The sequence below is a fragment of the Cherax quadricarinatus genome, chromosome 6 (assembly GCF_038502225.1).
Source record: "Cherax quadricarinatus isolate ZL_2023a chromosome 6, ASM3850222v1, whole genome shotgun sequence".
NCBI classification, from domain to species: domain Eukaryota; kingdom Metazoa; phylum Arthropoda; class Malacostraca; order Decapoda; family Parastacidae; genus Cherax; species Cherax quadricarinatus.
The window spans coordinates 8,343,664-8,359,586 of record NC_091297.1 but is presented as its reverse complement, the minus strand read 5'-3'; the positions used below and the strand labels follow the sequence as shown (position 1 = coordinate 8,359,586).

Here is a 15,923-nt window from a genome sequence, read left to right as displayed (position 1 = left end):
TGAAGATTGTGGCAGTTACAGAGTGATAGTGAAGGTTGTTGCAGTTACAGAGTGATAGTGAAGATTGTGGCAGTTACAGTGATAGTGAAGATTGTGGCAGTTACAGAGTGATAGTGAAGATTGTGGCAGTTACAGAGTGATAGTGAAGATTGTGGCAGTTACAGAGTGATAGTGAAGATTGTGGCAGTTACAGAGTGATAGTGAATATTGTTGCAGTTACAGAGTGATAGTGAAGATTGTGATAGTTACAGAGTGATAGTGAAGATTGTTGCATATTTTTAAATAATAATAATAAAAGTCCATATATCTCTGTCTTATATCTTTGTACTTAGTGATCTTTACACTGAAAAATTTTGATTCTTCAACTTTCCATTGTGTAGTGTTTTCCTTCTAGTTTGGTTACGCAAGTTGTTTCTTCGTTGTTTAGCTACAACCTAACTGTTTCTTACCGTTCTTAACCTTCCTCTCTATATCATGTTTAAAACTGGATAGTTATCTTTACTTCCTGTTCCTCTTCCTTGATGTTCGTATCCTTTGATCTGTGACTGATATATTTCTTGATAAATTAGACACATGTGCAACTCTTGGGTATCTTTATTGAGGAAACGTTTCGCCACAGAGTGGCTTCATCAGTCCATACAAATGAGAATGGAGAAGAACAGGAGGAGTTTGAGGTAATCAGTCCCTCAGCCTTGAGTCGATGTGGTCAGTCCATCAAAAATGAAAAGAATATAGCATATGTGCGAAGAAGTAGCTTATATACTGTAGGCAGGAGAGGTGCAGCAGTCGTAGGTGGTGTCACATTTGTCCAGTGTGGAAGTAGGTCGTGGCCGAGAGTTAGGCAAGTGAAGAATTCCCTATATTAAGATCCCAAGATGTTGCCGTGTCAGACACGAATGTAAATTTCTTTAATTTAATACAAACCTCTGTACATCTGTGTAAGATAAACCTCATATTGATACCGACAGTATACCTGAAGGGTCACTTATGAGTGACCAAAGTCCCAAGATCTTGGTCACTCCTAGATGTCCTCAGTGTATTAAGAACTTGGGTATTTTCATTCACATCTTTACTGAGGAAAATAAAGCTCAACTTATGGAGGTCATACCGATGCACACGAACGGTATAAGCATATAAGTGACAGATGATGATTTAAACCATACCCCGGCCGGGATTGAACCCGCGGTCAGAGAGTCTCAAAACTCCAGCCCTCTGACCGCGGGTTCAATCCCGGCCGGGGTATGGTTTGTTTGCAATCGTGTCATTACGATTTCGTGAGTCATGATGATTTAACAAAGGATATCTTGGCTATTCATTAATAACATTCTGTGTTTGTATCCTACAGGTAACAAGTGCAGAAACGGTGCTTGTCCAGCAACCTCGACGACGGTCAAAAGTAAGCAAAGCAGTTCTTCCTGTGGCCACAACCCATCCCGGTCTGTAATGCACCTCACTTCACCTTGCAAAGTTATCAACAAAATGCATCGCATTTAATTAGAAAAAAAATTAAATGCACATAAGTACCTAACCAACTTTATGTAATAATTAATTATCTGTACTACTAAGTACTGTTCAAATTTATAATATTATTATCATCAATGGAAACTGCTAAACCTGTAAGGGTGGGTTTTCAGTTCCTTTGATTAAGATCCATTCACTGGCATCATGGCCTTTAAGGGTGAAGTTTTCTGATAACCAGGTTGTAGCAATAACCAGGTTGCAGTAATAACCAGGTTGCAGTAATAACCAGGTTGTAGCAATAACCAGGTTGTAGCAATAACCAGGTTGTAGCAATAACCAGGTTGTAGCAATAACCAGGTTGTAGCAATAACCAGGTTGTAGCAATAACCAGGTTGTAGCAATAACCAGGTTGTAGCAATAACCAGGTTGTAGCAATAACCAGGTTGTAGCAATATGTGAGGTCAGGTGTAGTCAACATGTGAGGTCAGGTGTAGTCAATATGTGAGGTCAGGTGTAGTCAATATGTGAGGTCAGGTGTAGTCAATATGTGAGGTCAGGTGTAGTCAATATGTGAGGTCAGGTGTAGTCAATATGTGAGGTCAGGTGTAGTCAACATGTGAGGTCAGGTGTAGTCAATATGTGAGGTCAGGTGTAGTCAATATGTGAGGTCAGGTGTAGTCAATATGTGAGGTCAGGTGTAGTCAATATGTGAGGTCAGGTGTAGTCAATATGTGAGGTCAGGTGTAGTCAACATGTGAGGTCAGGTGTAGTCAATATGTGAGGTCAGGTGTAGTCAATATGTGAGGTCAGGTGTAGTCAATATGTGAGGTCAGGTGTAGTCAATATGTGAGGTCAGGTGTAGTCAATATGTGAGGTGAGGTGTAGTCAATATGTGAGGTCAGGTGTAGTCAATATGTGAGGTCAGGTGTAGTCAATATGTGAGGTCAGGTGTAGTCAATATGTGAGGTCAGGTGTAGTCAATATGTGAGGTCAGGTGTAGTCAATATGTGAGGTCAGGTGTAGTCAATATGTGAGGTCAGGTGTAGTCAATATGTGAGGTCAGGTGTAGTCAATATGTGAGGTCAGGTGTAGTCAATATGTGAGGTCAGGTGTAGTCAATATGTGAGGTCAGGTGTAGTCAATATGTGAGGTCAGGTGTAGTCAATATGTGAGGTCAGGTGTAGTCAATATGTGAGGTCAGGTGTAGTCAACATGTGAGGTCAGGTGTAGTCAATATGTGAGGTCAGGTGTAGTCAACATGTGAGGTCAGGTGTAGTCAATATGTGAGGTCAGGTGTAGTCAATATGTGAGGTCAGGTGTAGTCAATATGTGAGGTCAGGTGTAGTCAACATGTGAGGTCAGGTGTAGTCAATATGTGAGGTCAGGTGTAGTCAACATGTGAGGTCAGGTGTAGTCAATATGTGAGGTCAGGTGTAGTCAATATGTGAGGTCAGGTGTAGTCAATATGTGAGGTCAGGTGTAGTCAATATGTGAGGTCAGGTGTAGTCAATATGTGAGGTCAGGTGTAGTCAATATGTGAGGTCAGGTGTAGTCAATATGTGAGGTCAGGTGTAGTCAACATGTGAGGTCAGGTGTAGTCAATATGTGAGGTCAGGTGTAGTCAATATGTGAGGTCAGGTGTAGTCAACATGTGAGGTCAGGTGTAGTCAATATGTGAGGTCAGGTGTAGTCAACATGTGAGGTCAGGTGTAGTCAATATGTGAGGTCAGGTGTAGTCAATATGTGAGGTCAGGTGTAGTCAATATGTGAGGTCAGGTGTAGTCAACATGTGAGGTCAGGTGTAGTCAATATGTGAGGTCAGGTGTAGTCAACATGTGAGGTCAGGTGTAGTCAATATGTGAGGTCAGGTGTAGTCAATATGTGAGGTCAGGTGTAGTCAACATGTGAGGTCAGGTGTAGTCAATATGTGAGGTCAGGTGTAGTCAATATGTGAGGTCAGGTGTAGTCAATATGTGAGGTCAGGTGTAGTCAATATGTGAGGTCAGGTGTAGTCAACATGTGAGGTCAGGTGTAGTCAACATGTGAGGTCAGGTGTAGTCAATATGTGAGGTCAGGTGTAGTCAATATGTGAGGTCAGGTGTAGTCAACATGTGAGGTCAGGTGTAGTCAACATGTGAGGTCAGGTGTAGTCAATATGTGAGGTCAGGTGTAGTCAACATGTGAGGTCAGGTATAGTCAACATGTGAGGTCAGGTGTAGTCAATATGTGAGGTCAGGTGTAGTCAACATGTGAGGTCAGGTGTAGTCAATATGTGATGTCAGGTGTAGTCAACATGTGAGGTCAGGTGTAGTCAACATGTGAGGTCAGGTGTAGTCAACATGTGAGGTCAGGTGTAGTCAACATGTGAGGTCAGGTGTAGTCAACATGTGAGGTCAGGTGTAGTCAACATGTGAGGTCAGGTGTAGTCAACATGTGAGGTCAGGTGTAGTCAATATGTGAGGTCAGGTGTAGTCAATATGTGAGGTCAGGTGTAGTCAACATGTGAGGTCAGGTGTAGTCAATATGTGAGGTCAGGTGTAGTCAACATGTGAGGTCAGGTGTAGTCAATATGTGAGGTCAGGTGTAGTCAGCATGTGAGGTCAGGTGTAGTCAATATGTGAGGTCAGGTGTAGTCAATATGTGAGGTCAGGTGTAGTCAATATGTGAGGTCAGGTGTAGTCAATATGTGAGGTCAGGTGTAGTCAATATGTGAGGTCAGGTGTAGTCAATATGTGAGGTCAGGTGTAGTCAATATGTGAGGTCAGGTGTAGTCAATATGTGAGGTCAGGTGTAGTCAACATGTGAGGTCAGGTGTAGTCAACATGTGAGGTCAGGTGTAGTCAACATGTGAGGTCAGGTGTAGTCAACATGTGAGGTCAGGTGTAGTCAACATGTGAGGTCAGGTGTAGTCAATATGTGAGGTCAGGTGTAGTCAACATGTGAGGTCAGGTGTAGTCAACATGTGAGGTCAGGTGTAGTCAACATGTGAGGTCAGGTGTAGTCAATATGTGAGGTCAGGTGTAGTCAACATGTGAGGTCAGGTGTAGTCAACATGTGAGGTCAGGTGTAGTCAACATGTGAGGTCAGGTGTAGTCAATATGTGAGGTCAGGTGTAGTCAACATGTGAGGTCAGGTGTAGTCAACATGTGAGGTCAGGTGTAGTCAACATGTGAGGTCAGGTGTAGTCAATATGTGAGGTCAGGTGTAGTCAACATGTGAGGTCAGGTGTAGTCAACATGTGAGGTCAGGTGTAGTCAACATGTGAGGTCAGGTGTAGTCAACATGTGAGGTCAGGTGTAGTCAATATGTGAGGTCAGGTGTAGTCAATATGTGAGGTCAGGTGTAGTCAATATGTGAGGTCAGGTGTAGTCAATATGTGAGGTCAGGTGTAGTCAATATGTGAGGTCAGGTGTAGTCAATATGTGAGGTCAGGTGTAGTCAACATGTGAGGTCAGGTGTAGTCAATATGTGAGGTCAGGTGTAGTCAATATGTGAGGTCAGGTGTAGTCAATATGTGAGGTCAGGTGTAGTCAAAATGTGAGGTCAGGTGTAGTCAATATGTGAGGTCAGGTGTAGTCAACATGTGAGGTCAGGTGTAGTCAATATGTGAGGTCAGGTGTAGTCAATATGTGAGGTCAGGTGTAGTCAACATGTGAGGTCAGGTGTAGTGAATATGTGAGGTCAAGTGTAGTTAATATGTGAGGTCAGGCGTAGTCAATATGTGAGGCCAGGTGTAGTCAATATGTGAGGCCAGGTGTAGTCAATATGTGAGGTCAGGTGTAGTCAATATGTGAGGTCAGGTGTAGTCAATATGTGAGGTCAGGCGTAGTCAACATGTGAGGTCAGGTGTAGTCAATATGTGAGGTCAGGTATAGTCAATATGTGAGGTCAGGTGTAGTCAATATGTTAGGTCAGGTGTAGTCAATGTGTGAGGTCAGGTGTAGTCAATATGTGAGGTCAGGTGTAGCCAATATGTGTGGTCGGGTGTAGTCAATATGTGAGGTCAGGTGTAGTCAACATGTGAGGTCAGGTGTAGTCAGTATGTGAGGTCAGGTGTGGTCAATATGTGAGGTCGGGTGTAGTCAATATGTGAGGTCGGGTGTAGTCAATATGTGAGGTCGGGTGTAGTCAATATGTGAGGTCAGGTGTAGTCAATGTATGAGATCGGGTGTAGTCAATATGTGAGGTCAGGTGTTAACATAAATATCTCGTGGAAAAATATACACAGATACATTATAATGTGATCCTTTATTGACAACGTTTCGCCCACCCAGTGGACTTTATCAAGTAACAAACAGATCTACCAGAGCGGAGAGTACATGGTATATATAGTGAGAATAATGGCGTGAAGAATTAGGTGAGGAATGCTGAGAGGAGGTTGGATTTAAGGACTTATTAAATTATTATAATCATTGAGCGCTAAAAACCCACAAGGGTCATACAGCGCTGAGGACTTGATAAAGTCTAGTGTGTGGTCAAAACGTAGTCAATAACGGAACGCATTATACTGCATTTGTATCTTTTTTCCATCGTGTTGGTATTTTATACCAGTCGTCTGCATACCTCTTCATCATAACATCTAGAGCTTTTATGGGGAAGGTTTTAGAATAATCTAAATTATTCAAGTGACCGATTCATTCAGTAGGAAGGTTGACTACCTTAATTTCCTCTTTTCCTTGTTAACTAGAGACTGTTCACAGGGCCGAAGCCATCATGTGAGCGTGATCGTCAAGCCATACTGGAGGCGGCGAGTGCAGGTAACAACAGTATTCCCATCCCGATCTGTCAGCCTAATGGGAAGTACAAGCCTATCCAATGCTACAGAGGTAAGACTTGCTCAGTCCTTGAAGTTATTAATTAAAGAATGGTTCACATTAGTTTGTTGCTGCGTATTATTATTATTATTATTACTGGGAGAGCGACACCTAAGGCTCACCCCAGTTACCCCTGAGGCCTCGAATATTACATTGTAAGTCATGATTTGCGAACAGAAGAATACTGGCAACATGAAGCAGTAGGTGTCCATGGACTAGTAGGGTTAGTAAAGTCTACATGTGAGGTAGCGGATAATTAGTAAGGAGAAAAGGATTGGAATGCCATGAAGAAAGGAGTTGTGTAGAAGGTTGAGCAAGGTGTGAAGGAGTAATGGTTGATGGATTGGTGTCCATCATTGGTTTTGTCTCTTCACTATATCTGGAGATGGCTTCAAGTATTTCATATGACAAACTACAGGCAGTACGATATCAGAGGTAGAAGATGGAGGGTGAGTAAAGATCGGAGAGACGATGAAAGTTACCACAGAAGGGAGGGGGGATGACAGGTTACAGGTAACTTGGGGAGAAACTTGGGAGGGGCCAGGAAAGGAAGGAACTGGAGTGGGGACAGGAGACGAACTGTACGAGGAGGAAAATGAACCTCAGCATCAGTAACGGATACAATATGAGGTAAAGGAGTAGGCTCAGAGACAGGAAAAGAAAAATGTTTGGGAATGATATGTGATTGAGGGGTTAAAGGAGATTTAAAGTTTGGTGATGTTTTGGACTTTGGAGAAGTAGGGATGCGAGGTGATGTAGTTGTGGGAAGTCGTGTAGATGTTGAAACATGCGAGCGAGAAGATACAAGGATAGTAGGAGTCGACGAGTAGGGACTTTGGAGATAATGGCTGCAAAAGAGTTAAACACAGAGGTGAGTGTGAAAGTTGTGACTACAGAAGAGATCATGGAAGAAGGTACCACCGAGGTTGGAGGCCGTCTCGTGACTAAAATAAGAAAGCCGTGGAAGTTTTCCTTGGAGAAGGAGATGGGAGACTGCCATGGCATACGAGAAACCTTTTTTCCCTTTGAGACAGCGGACCTCTCGTTCCTTTAACAAAAACTGGCAATGGCGAGAATAAACTGGGTGAGCCTTATTACAATGAAGGCAAGAATATTATAATCAAATAAAGAGCTAAACTGACAAGGTTCATGCAACATTGCAGGGCAGAAAATAGTGCAGGGGTTATAAATAGCTAGGTGGAGAGGGGGATTAGAGGTGAGGGAAGAAAAGGGCTGGAGGGGATGCTAAGGGCTATGTGCCAAAGTTTGTAAAGCAGTTGTTGACAAAAAGCCAAAAAAGTGAATTTAAGTCAAAGGCAGGGCCGTCTGCAAGAAGGTAAGAGTGGTAGGGCAGCAGCGTCAGTGGAGGTAAATCCTGCGAGCTCGCTGTTAAACCAGACAATCCACAAAGTGAAAAACCGAAATAGGGACCCGAAAAATCTCACAAAGAGGAATAGGGTGTCGTTCCATGATATACCAATGGGTAAAGCGAGTATGGCCGATGCAGAGACGGGAGAAAGCAGTCTCCCGAGTACGGCAACAGTGGTAAGAAGATGGCCACAAACCTAAAAGCAGCTTAATAGAGTGCAATTTATTATGGTGTATGAATAATCCCTGAATGGAATATCTCTATAGATCCACCTGTTCAATGCCCCGCACATCAACGTGTCCAGGGACCCAACGAAAATTGACATTTTTGTTTTTGCTAGCCACACAGCACAACCAAAGTTGAATACGAAGGACCAGTGGATGAGGGGAATCAAATTGTTTAATGGCCTGTAAAGCGCTGAGGGAATCTGAAATGATCACACACGCTGAAGGAAACATATATGTAATACAGAGAAGTGCTATGAGGATGGCATACGAGACCAACACCGTCAGAAGGTTTAGAACCATCTATATAAATAGTGATGGCATGAGCATGCGACTGGAAGTGATCAAAAAAAAGAGAGCGAGAAGCAGATGTAGGTAGGAGAGTTTTGGCGCATGGCAGTAGGGGAGAACAGACATGAGCTGTCAGAACCTCCTAAGAGGGAAGGGAAAAGGCAGACGCTACATGAACATACAAGAGAAGAAACTGGAGAGAAGACCGGAGTGAGTGAAGATGAAGAGAAAATGGTCGGAGTAAGCAGGGGCACCGAACAAATAACGGGCTTCTACTAACGTCTGAGACCAACCTATATATAGAAGGAACACGAAGGTCATGAGAGCTGACAAAGTAACGAAGGCAGTGAGCATCACAAAGATCGGCTAAGGAAGGAACATTCACCTCAGCATAGAGGCTTTCAAAAGGGGATGAACAAAAGGCACCAAGGCATAAATGTAGACCCTGATGATGAAGGGGATTTAACTGGGAAAGAGTTGTAGGAGAAGCCGCAGAATAGACTTGGTCACCATAATCCAGCTTGGACAAGACTAGGGTGGAATGCAAATGAAGGAGAGTTCAACGATCTGCTCCCCATGAACGCTGCACAAAAATTTTAAGATTCAGCCGACCATAGCAGGCTGCCTTCAAAGAGGTAATGTGAGGTTTCCATGTCAAACCGGCAATCGAATAGAAGGCCAAGAAACTTGACTGCATCACATTCTGGGATACATGAGCCGTTTAAGTACAATAGAATATCTGGGACAAGAGGGCATCTAGTGAAAATTTAAATCCATGAGAAGTGGCCCAATGGGAAACACGGCCAATTGCATCCTAAAGGGAGGCTGCTACCAGGCGACAGCCAACGCCTGTGTAAGATATAGCAAAGACATCCACATAAAGTGACGAACAAATATGTGATGGAAGAACGGAAGGTAGGTCATATTAAGGACACAACCTTGTGGGACTCCCTCAGCCTGAACAAAGTCTGAGGAAAATGAGGTGCCAACACGGACACGAAAATGTCTTTCAGATAAAAAAGTACCAAGGAAGGTTGGTAGATTACTATGGAGGCCTAAGGAGTGGGCCTAGACTAAGATGTTATACCGACAAGTGGTGTCATATGCCTTCTCAAGATAAAAAAAAAAACTGCTAGGATGGAGTGTTTATTAGCAAAGGCATTGAGCACTTACGTATTTAAGTGGAGCATGGGGTCCGAAGTAGAGCGACCCTTGCGAAAGCCATATTGGCAAGGAAAAAGACTATTGTGAGTCTCCAAATACCACATCAGACGTCTATTCACCAATCGTTCCATCACCTTGCAGACTACACTGGTCAGAGCAAAAGGATGATAGTGAGAAGTATCAAGCACCGAAGTGCCTGATTTGCGAAACGGTAGTACAATGGCTGATTTCCATTGTTGAGGGAGAACCCCTGGCATCCAAACAAGATTGTAAAGATGCAAAAGGACTGTAAGGGCTGTAGAAGTCAGATGCTGTAGCATATGGATATGAATATTATCAGGCTCAGCTGCCTTTGACCGGCAAGCGGAAAGAGTGGGCTCTAACTCTGAGTAAGAGGTATGTTATACAGCTCCTCCCCACTAGAAGAGAAATCCAAGGGAGATTGCTCCCTCGCAGACTTAGAAGCGAGAAACGAGGGATAGGTGAAGCTCTTGGGAGACACGGACAAGATAATTCCTGATTTCCATGGCAACTTCACGAGGTTCTGGAACACTAACACCAGCAACCCACAAAACGGGAGCTGGGTCTGGAGCGTACTTGAAACATAACTTCCGTACCTTCTAAACTGCACACACACAGGACAAGTTGAGGTAACAGTAGAAACATAGCCTTGCCAACGAGTGTGTTTAGCATTGTGTATGGCGTGGCGAGAAACTGCCCTTGCCCGCTTAAAATCCAAAAGATGGTCTACGGTCTGATTATATCAATAACGGCCCCACACAGCATGTTTCAAATGCACTGCACGGGCACACACAGGAGACTACCAAGGCATGCATGTCTGAAAATGCCTGCCTGAGATTTGAAGAATAGAACGTGATGCTGCAGTCAAAACTAAGGTCGAAAACTGGTGCACAGCTCATCAATAAAGGACGAAGAAAGAGCGCCACAAAAAGCAGTAAGATGAGAGTGAAAGTCCCAGTGCTAATTATTATTATTATAATCAAAAGAAGCGCTAAGCCACAAGGGCTATACAGCTCCCAGTGCTAATAACTTTAGAATGTAACAAATGAGTGTTGGTGTATTATGGGATAAGATAAGATTTTGTTCGGATTTTTAACCCCGGAGGTTAGCTTTCCCGGATAACCTAAGAAAGCTAGTGCATCATCGAGGGCTGTCTGTCTTATTTCCCTTGTGGTCTTTTTAATCTTGTCCCCAGGATGCAACCCACACCACTTGGCTAACACCCAGTACTTATTAGGTGAACAGGACAGCAGGTGTAGGGAAACACTCCCAGTGTTTCCACCCAGCCAGACATCGAACCAGGGACACTCACTGAGTGAGGCGAGAGTGTTGCCTACCAGACCACGGGGGAGAACTAGCACATGCCTCTTCTGGTATGCTTTTTCCGAGCTGGTGTATCTTAATGGAAGAGTCAAAGTGATTTTGGACTGTGTAGGTGTTAATTTGCCATTTTTTTTGGAGATGTCTTGATAGTTTCCATGTGATAACTTGTGTATGCCTTTTCTGATAAACTTTAAATCTGATGTTTGACTGTATTAAGACACCTATACTACACTGTATAATTCATTTTGTGTGCACTGAGGTAGAGGGTACTGGGCATTGGGATACAGGGGTACCATTCTAGGATCACACAGTGACCTTAACACATTTAGTTTTTATCCCTTTCACTGTCCAGAAACTCAAAATTAATATTGTTCCCAGTGTCCATTTTTTATCTGAAATGGTAGAGAATCTTTTTCTGAAGGTAATGGCAACAAAAGAACGAAAGGTTTATGGAAAACTTGAGAATTACGTAGACACAAAGTTAACAGTCTTGGCGCAATTTACGCGTTGGCGATTTCACTCACTTTATCCTATTTTAAGTCAATTCCATTGCTCCATTCAACCAAATTCTTAGCTGTTTCCCTAGTATGCCTTCCATTCTATCGATTGAGCACAAGAAATTGGTTTAAAATAGGGCACAAATTGGGCTAAATCACTGAAGCGTAAATTGCATCCATGTCACTAAATTTGAGCCTGTTTAATTCAGTAAGTTTTCAGTCAAATTTCGTAGTCTTGGTGTCATTGCCTTCATAAAAAAATCCTCAACCATTTCAGAAGAAATTTTTTTTCTAAAAGAAAGAAAAATATCAACATTGTGAGTACTTTTAATTCTAGGGCTTCCCACAGTGAAGAGGTTAAATGGAACTTACATGCATCTCCTTAAACCCTGAAGTTGTAGATTCACTCGGTCTTCTTTTGGTTACCTTTAGCATTCCTCTTGGGTGCTGTGGTTCATATCCTTAGGAAAACATATAATGATAATTTTTTTTTCAACACGTCGGCCGTCTCCCACTGAGCCAGGGTGACCCAAAAAAGAAACACTTTCACCATCATTCACACATCACTATCTTTGCAGATGTGCCCAAACATGACAGTTCAGATGTCACTCCAAACTGCCAGTATCCCAAACCCCTCCTTTAAAGTGCAGGCATTGTACTTCCCACCTACAGGACTCATGTCCAGCTAACTGGTTTCCCTGAATCCCTCCTTCAGAGAACATTGCTCACACTCCAACAGCTCTTCAAGTCCCAAAAACCATTCGTCTCCATTCACTCCTATCTAACATGCACACACATGCCTGCATGTCCAGGCTCCTTACACACAAAACCTCTTTTACCCCCTCCCTCCCTCCATCCTTTCCTAGGATGACCCCTACCCCTCCACCACAGATTTATACACCCTCCGAATAGCTATTTTGTTCCATCCCCTCTAAATCACCATACCACCTCAATTACCCCTCTTCAGCCCTCTGAATAATACTTTTACTAACTCCATACTACCTCCTAATTTCCACACTATGAATTCTCTGCATATTTACACCACACACTGCTCTTAGACACATTATCTCCACTGCCTCCAGCCTCTTTCTCGCTGCAGCATTCACAACCCATGCTTCACACCCATAATGTAAGTGTTGGTACCACTATATTCTCGTACATTCCCTTCTTTGCATTCATGGATAACATTTTTTGTCTCCACAGATACCTCAATGCACTACTCACCTTTTTTTCTTCAATTCTATGGTTAACCAACACTTCCACTTCTTCCATTCTCTCTCCCTCCAGTGTGATATCCAGTTTTTCTTTACTTAACTTGTTTGATACCCTTATCACCTTAGTCTTATCTGTGTTCATATTCAGTTTTCTTTCTTTACACACCCTCCCAAACTCGTCCACTAACCTCTGCAGCGTCTCCTTAGAATCTCCCATAAGCACAGTATCATCAGCAAAAAGTAACTGTGTCAACTCCCATTTTGTATTTGATTCCCCATAATTTAATTCCACCCCTCTTACCCATGTAGGAAGAGATGGTGTAGGCAAGAAATTGAAGTGGCACAAGTAATGCTAAGGTGTAGTGGGGGATCCTTGGGTGGGCAACTACATGTAAAATACCTTAGGCCTAAGCAGTGCCAGGCTGCATGACAGCAGATTTGGAAATCTCTGTTGCTGTGTAGCATGGTCTAATAAATTTTTGGCATACTGGGAAAAATTTAGATTACACTTTACAAATCACTGCACTAAATGGAGAGCTGCTATATTATCATTTTACATCATGGTGAATGTATTACCATCTTTTAGCCTCCATCATAAACTGTATAGCAGCCTGTTAATAAATTATCATCACTACTGAAAACATTGAGAACAGTTCTTCCTTTAAAACTTCTGTTTCACAGATATCTGTTTTTGCGTGGACGAGTGGACAGGAAACAGCTTGGATGGCACAGTGGTTAAAAATGGCACTCCAGACTGCTCTCGACCTCTTCCACATGCTCGTGAATGGATAGGTCAGAATTGTGTAATTACATTCAACACTGGAATGACTAAAAATAATTCTTTGCTTATTCACAGATTTGAAGTTAGTATTGTAAAAATGTTAGAAGTGAGTTTTTCTACCCTCATTGTGAAATATTAGCTAATTTTTAAAGCATTTTAAATATTAACAAATATCATTTGCTGCAATGTACGTATTTTGATAGCATTGATATAATAGATAGTCATATCTCAAATATCACATGGCTGTAGTTTGTTTTGAGTATGTATATCCATGGCTAATGATTTTTTTTTATTTTAAATGAATTATTGACCTTTGTATTACCTGGAGAGGGTTTCAGGGGTTAATGCCCCTGCAGCCCGGTCTGAGATCAGGCCTCATGGTGGATCAGGGTCTGATCAACCAGGCTGTTACTGCTGGCCGCATGCAAGCTGACGTACAAACCACAGCCTGGTTGGTCACGTACTGACTTTAGGTGCCTGTCCAGTGCCTTTTTGAAGACAGCCAGGGGTCTATCGGTAATCCCCCTTATGTATGCTGGGAGGCAACTGAACAGTACTGGGCCCCGGACACTTATTGTGTTGTCTCTCAGTGTACTCGTGGCGCCCGTTTTCATCGGGGGAATGTTGCATCTCCTGCCGAGTCTTTTGCTTTCATATGGAGTGATTTTCGTGTGCAGGTTTGGTGCCAATCCCTCCAGGATCTTATAAAGTCTATACTATTAGCATGTATCCCTCTCGCCTACGTTCGAGGGAATACAGATCAAGGACCTTCAACCATTCCTGGTAGTTTCAGTGCCTTATCGTACTTGTGTGCCATGAAAGTTCTTTGTACACTCTCCAGGTTTGCAATGTCGCCAGCCTTGAAAGGGGCTGTTAGTGTACAGCAGTATTCCAGCCTAGAGAGCACAAGTGATTTGAAGAGAAGCATCATGGGCTTGGTGTCCCTAGTTTTGAAGGTTCTCATTATCCATCCTATCATTTTCCTACCGCATGAGGTAGATACATTGTTGGGGTCTTTGAAGGAGAGATCCCCTGACATTATCACTCCTAGGTCCTTCACATTACTTTTCTGCTCAATTGTATGGTTAGAATTTGTCGTATACCCTGATACATTTTTAATTTCTTCAGGTTTCCCATATCTGAGTAGTTGAAATTTCTCCTCGTTGAACTTCATATTGTTTCGAGTGGCTCATTCGAAGATTTGGTTGATGTCCGCTTGGAGTCTCACGGTGTCTTCGATGGAGGTCACTGCCATGGTAATCCAGGTGTCATCCTCAAAGGAAGAAATGGAGCTGTGGCTTACATCTCTGTCAGAAATGAGGATGAGGAATAGAATGGGAGCAAGTACTGGGCCTTGTGGAACAGAGCTTTTTACCGTGGCTGCCTGAGACTTTAATCTGTTTACTATTACTCTTCATGTTCTTTTTGTCTGGAAGTTGTAGATCCATCTACCAACTTTTCCCGTTATTCCTTTATCACGCATTTTGTGTGCTATTACATCATGGTCACACTTGTCGAAAGCTTTTGCAAAGTCTGTGTATACTGCATCTGTATTCTGTTTATCCTCTACAGCATCCAGGACCTTGTCATAGTGGTCCAGTAGCTGGGACAGGCAGGAGCGACCTGCTCTAATCCTAGTGTTGCCCTGGGTTGTGTAATTGATGGATATCTAGGTGGTTGGCGATCTTGCTTCTTAGAACCCATTCAAAGATTTTTGTGATAGGGGATGTTAGCGCTATCGGTCTGTAGTTCTTTGTAATTGCTTTACTGCCACTTTTGTGGAGTGGGGCTATGTCTGTTGTTTTTAGTGTGTGTGGGATGACCCTTGTGTCCATGCTCCCTCTACATAAAATGCTGAAGGCACGCTATACGGGCTTCTTGTAATTCTTGATGAACACTGAGTTCCACGAGTCTGGGCCTTGGGCAGAGTGTATGGGCATGTCATTTATTGCCTCTTCAGTTTTGTGGAGTTAGAATAATATCCGAGATTTTTGATATGACCAAATTTTGTTTCGTTCATAAAGAATTCATTTGGATTGTCAACCCCTAGTCTGGGCAGTGACTTGCTGAACACTGAGTCAAATTGGGACTTCAGTGTCTCATTTCTTGGCTGTCATCTGTGCATGTCCCATCCTGCCTAAGCAGGGGCCCAATACTGGATGTTGTTCTCTTATTATTATTATTATTATTATAATAAAAAAGAAGCACTAAGCCACAAGGGCTATACAGCGCTGCTGTTGTTCTCTTAGATTTGCCATAAGTTTTTTTTTTTTCAATTTCCTTTATGGTCATAAGTTCTTCCTGTGATTCTTGTCTCCTGTCAGATTCCTTCAGCTTAAGTTCGATATTTGCAATTTCATTGACTAGTGCTTTCCTTCGTATTTCAGATATATTGGCACCACTCAGCAGCTCTGTGACTCTTCGCCTTTGTCTGTATAGGGAAGATCTCTCTCTTTCTAGTTTGCATCTTCTCTTTCTTTTTCTTAATGGAATGTGTCTTGAGCAGATCTCAAGAACCACAGAATTAATTTTTTCAAGGCAAATGTTCGGATCTGTGTTGTTTAGGATATCTTCCCAGCTTGTTTCATTTAGGACATGGTTTACTTGATCCTATTGTATGTTTTTATTGAAATTGAATTTTGTGAAGAGCCCTTGTGAAGATCCCTTCATGACTGCTCACATTTTGCTGGTCAGGAGCCCTGTGCATACATGTCTGTACTTTTATTATGTTGTGATCTGAGTGTATTGTCTTTGATACAGTTAT

The 15,923-nt window shown here is 42.7% G+C and overlaps 1 protein-coding gene across 10 annotated transcripts in view; it reads left to right on the top strand.

Annotated features, from left to right (window-relative positions):
- Positions 1-15,923, top strand: part of LOC128691929 (SPARC-related modular calcium-binding protein 1) — a 741,978-nt gene that overhangs the window by 681,755 nt on the left and 44,300 nt on the right. For all 10 annotated transcript variants that reach the window (XM_070080108.1, XM_070080089.1, XM_070080126.1 and 7 more), the window contains 3 exons: positions 1,346-1,396; positions 6,162-6,287; positions 13,060-13,170. In XM_070080108.1, the coding sequence (XP_069936209.1) occupies positions 1,346-1,396; positions 6,162-6,287; positions 13,060-13,170 (288 nt within the window). The remainder of the gene's footprint in view (positions 1-1,345; positions 1,397-6,161; positions 6,288-13,059; positions 13,171-15,923) is intronic.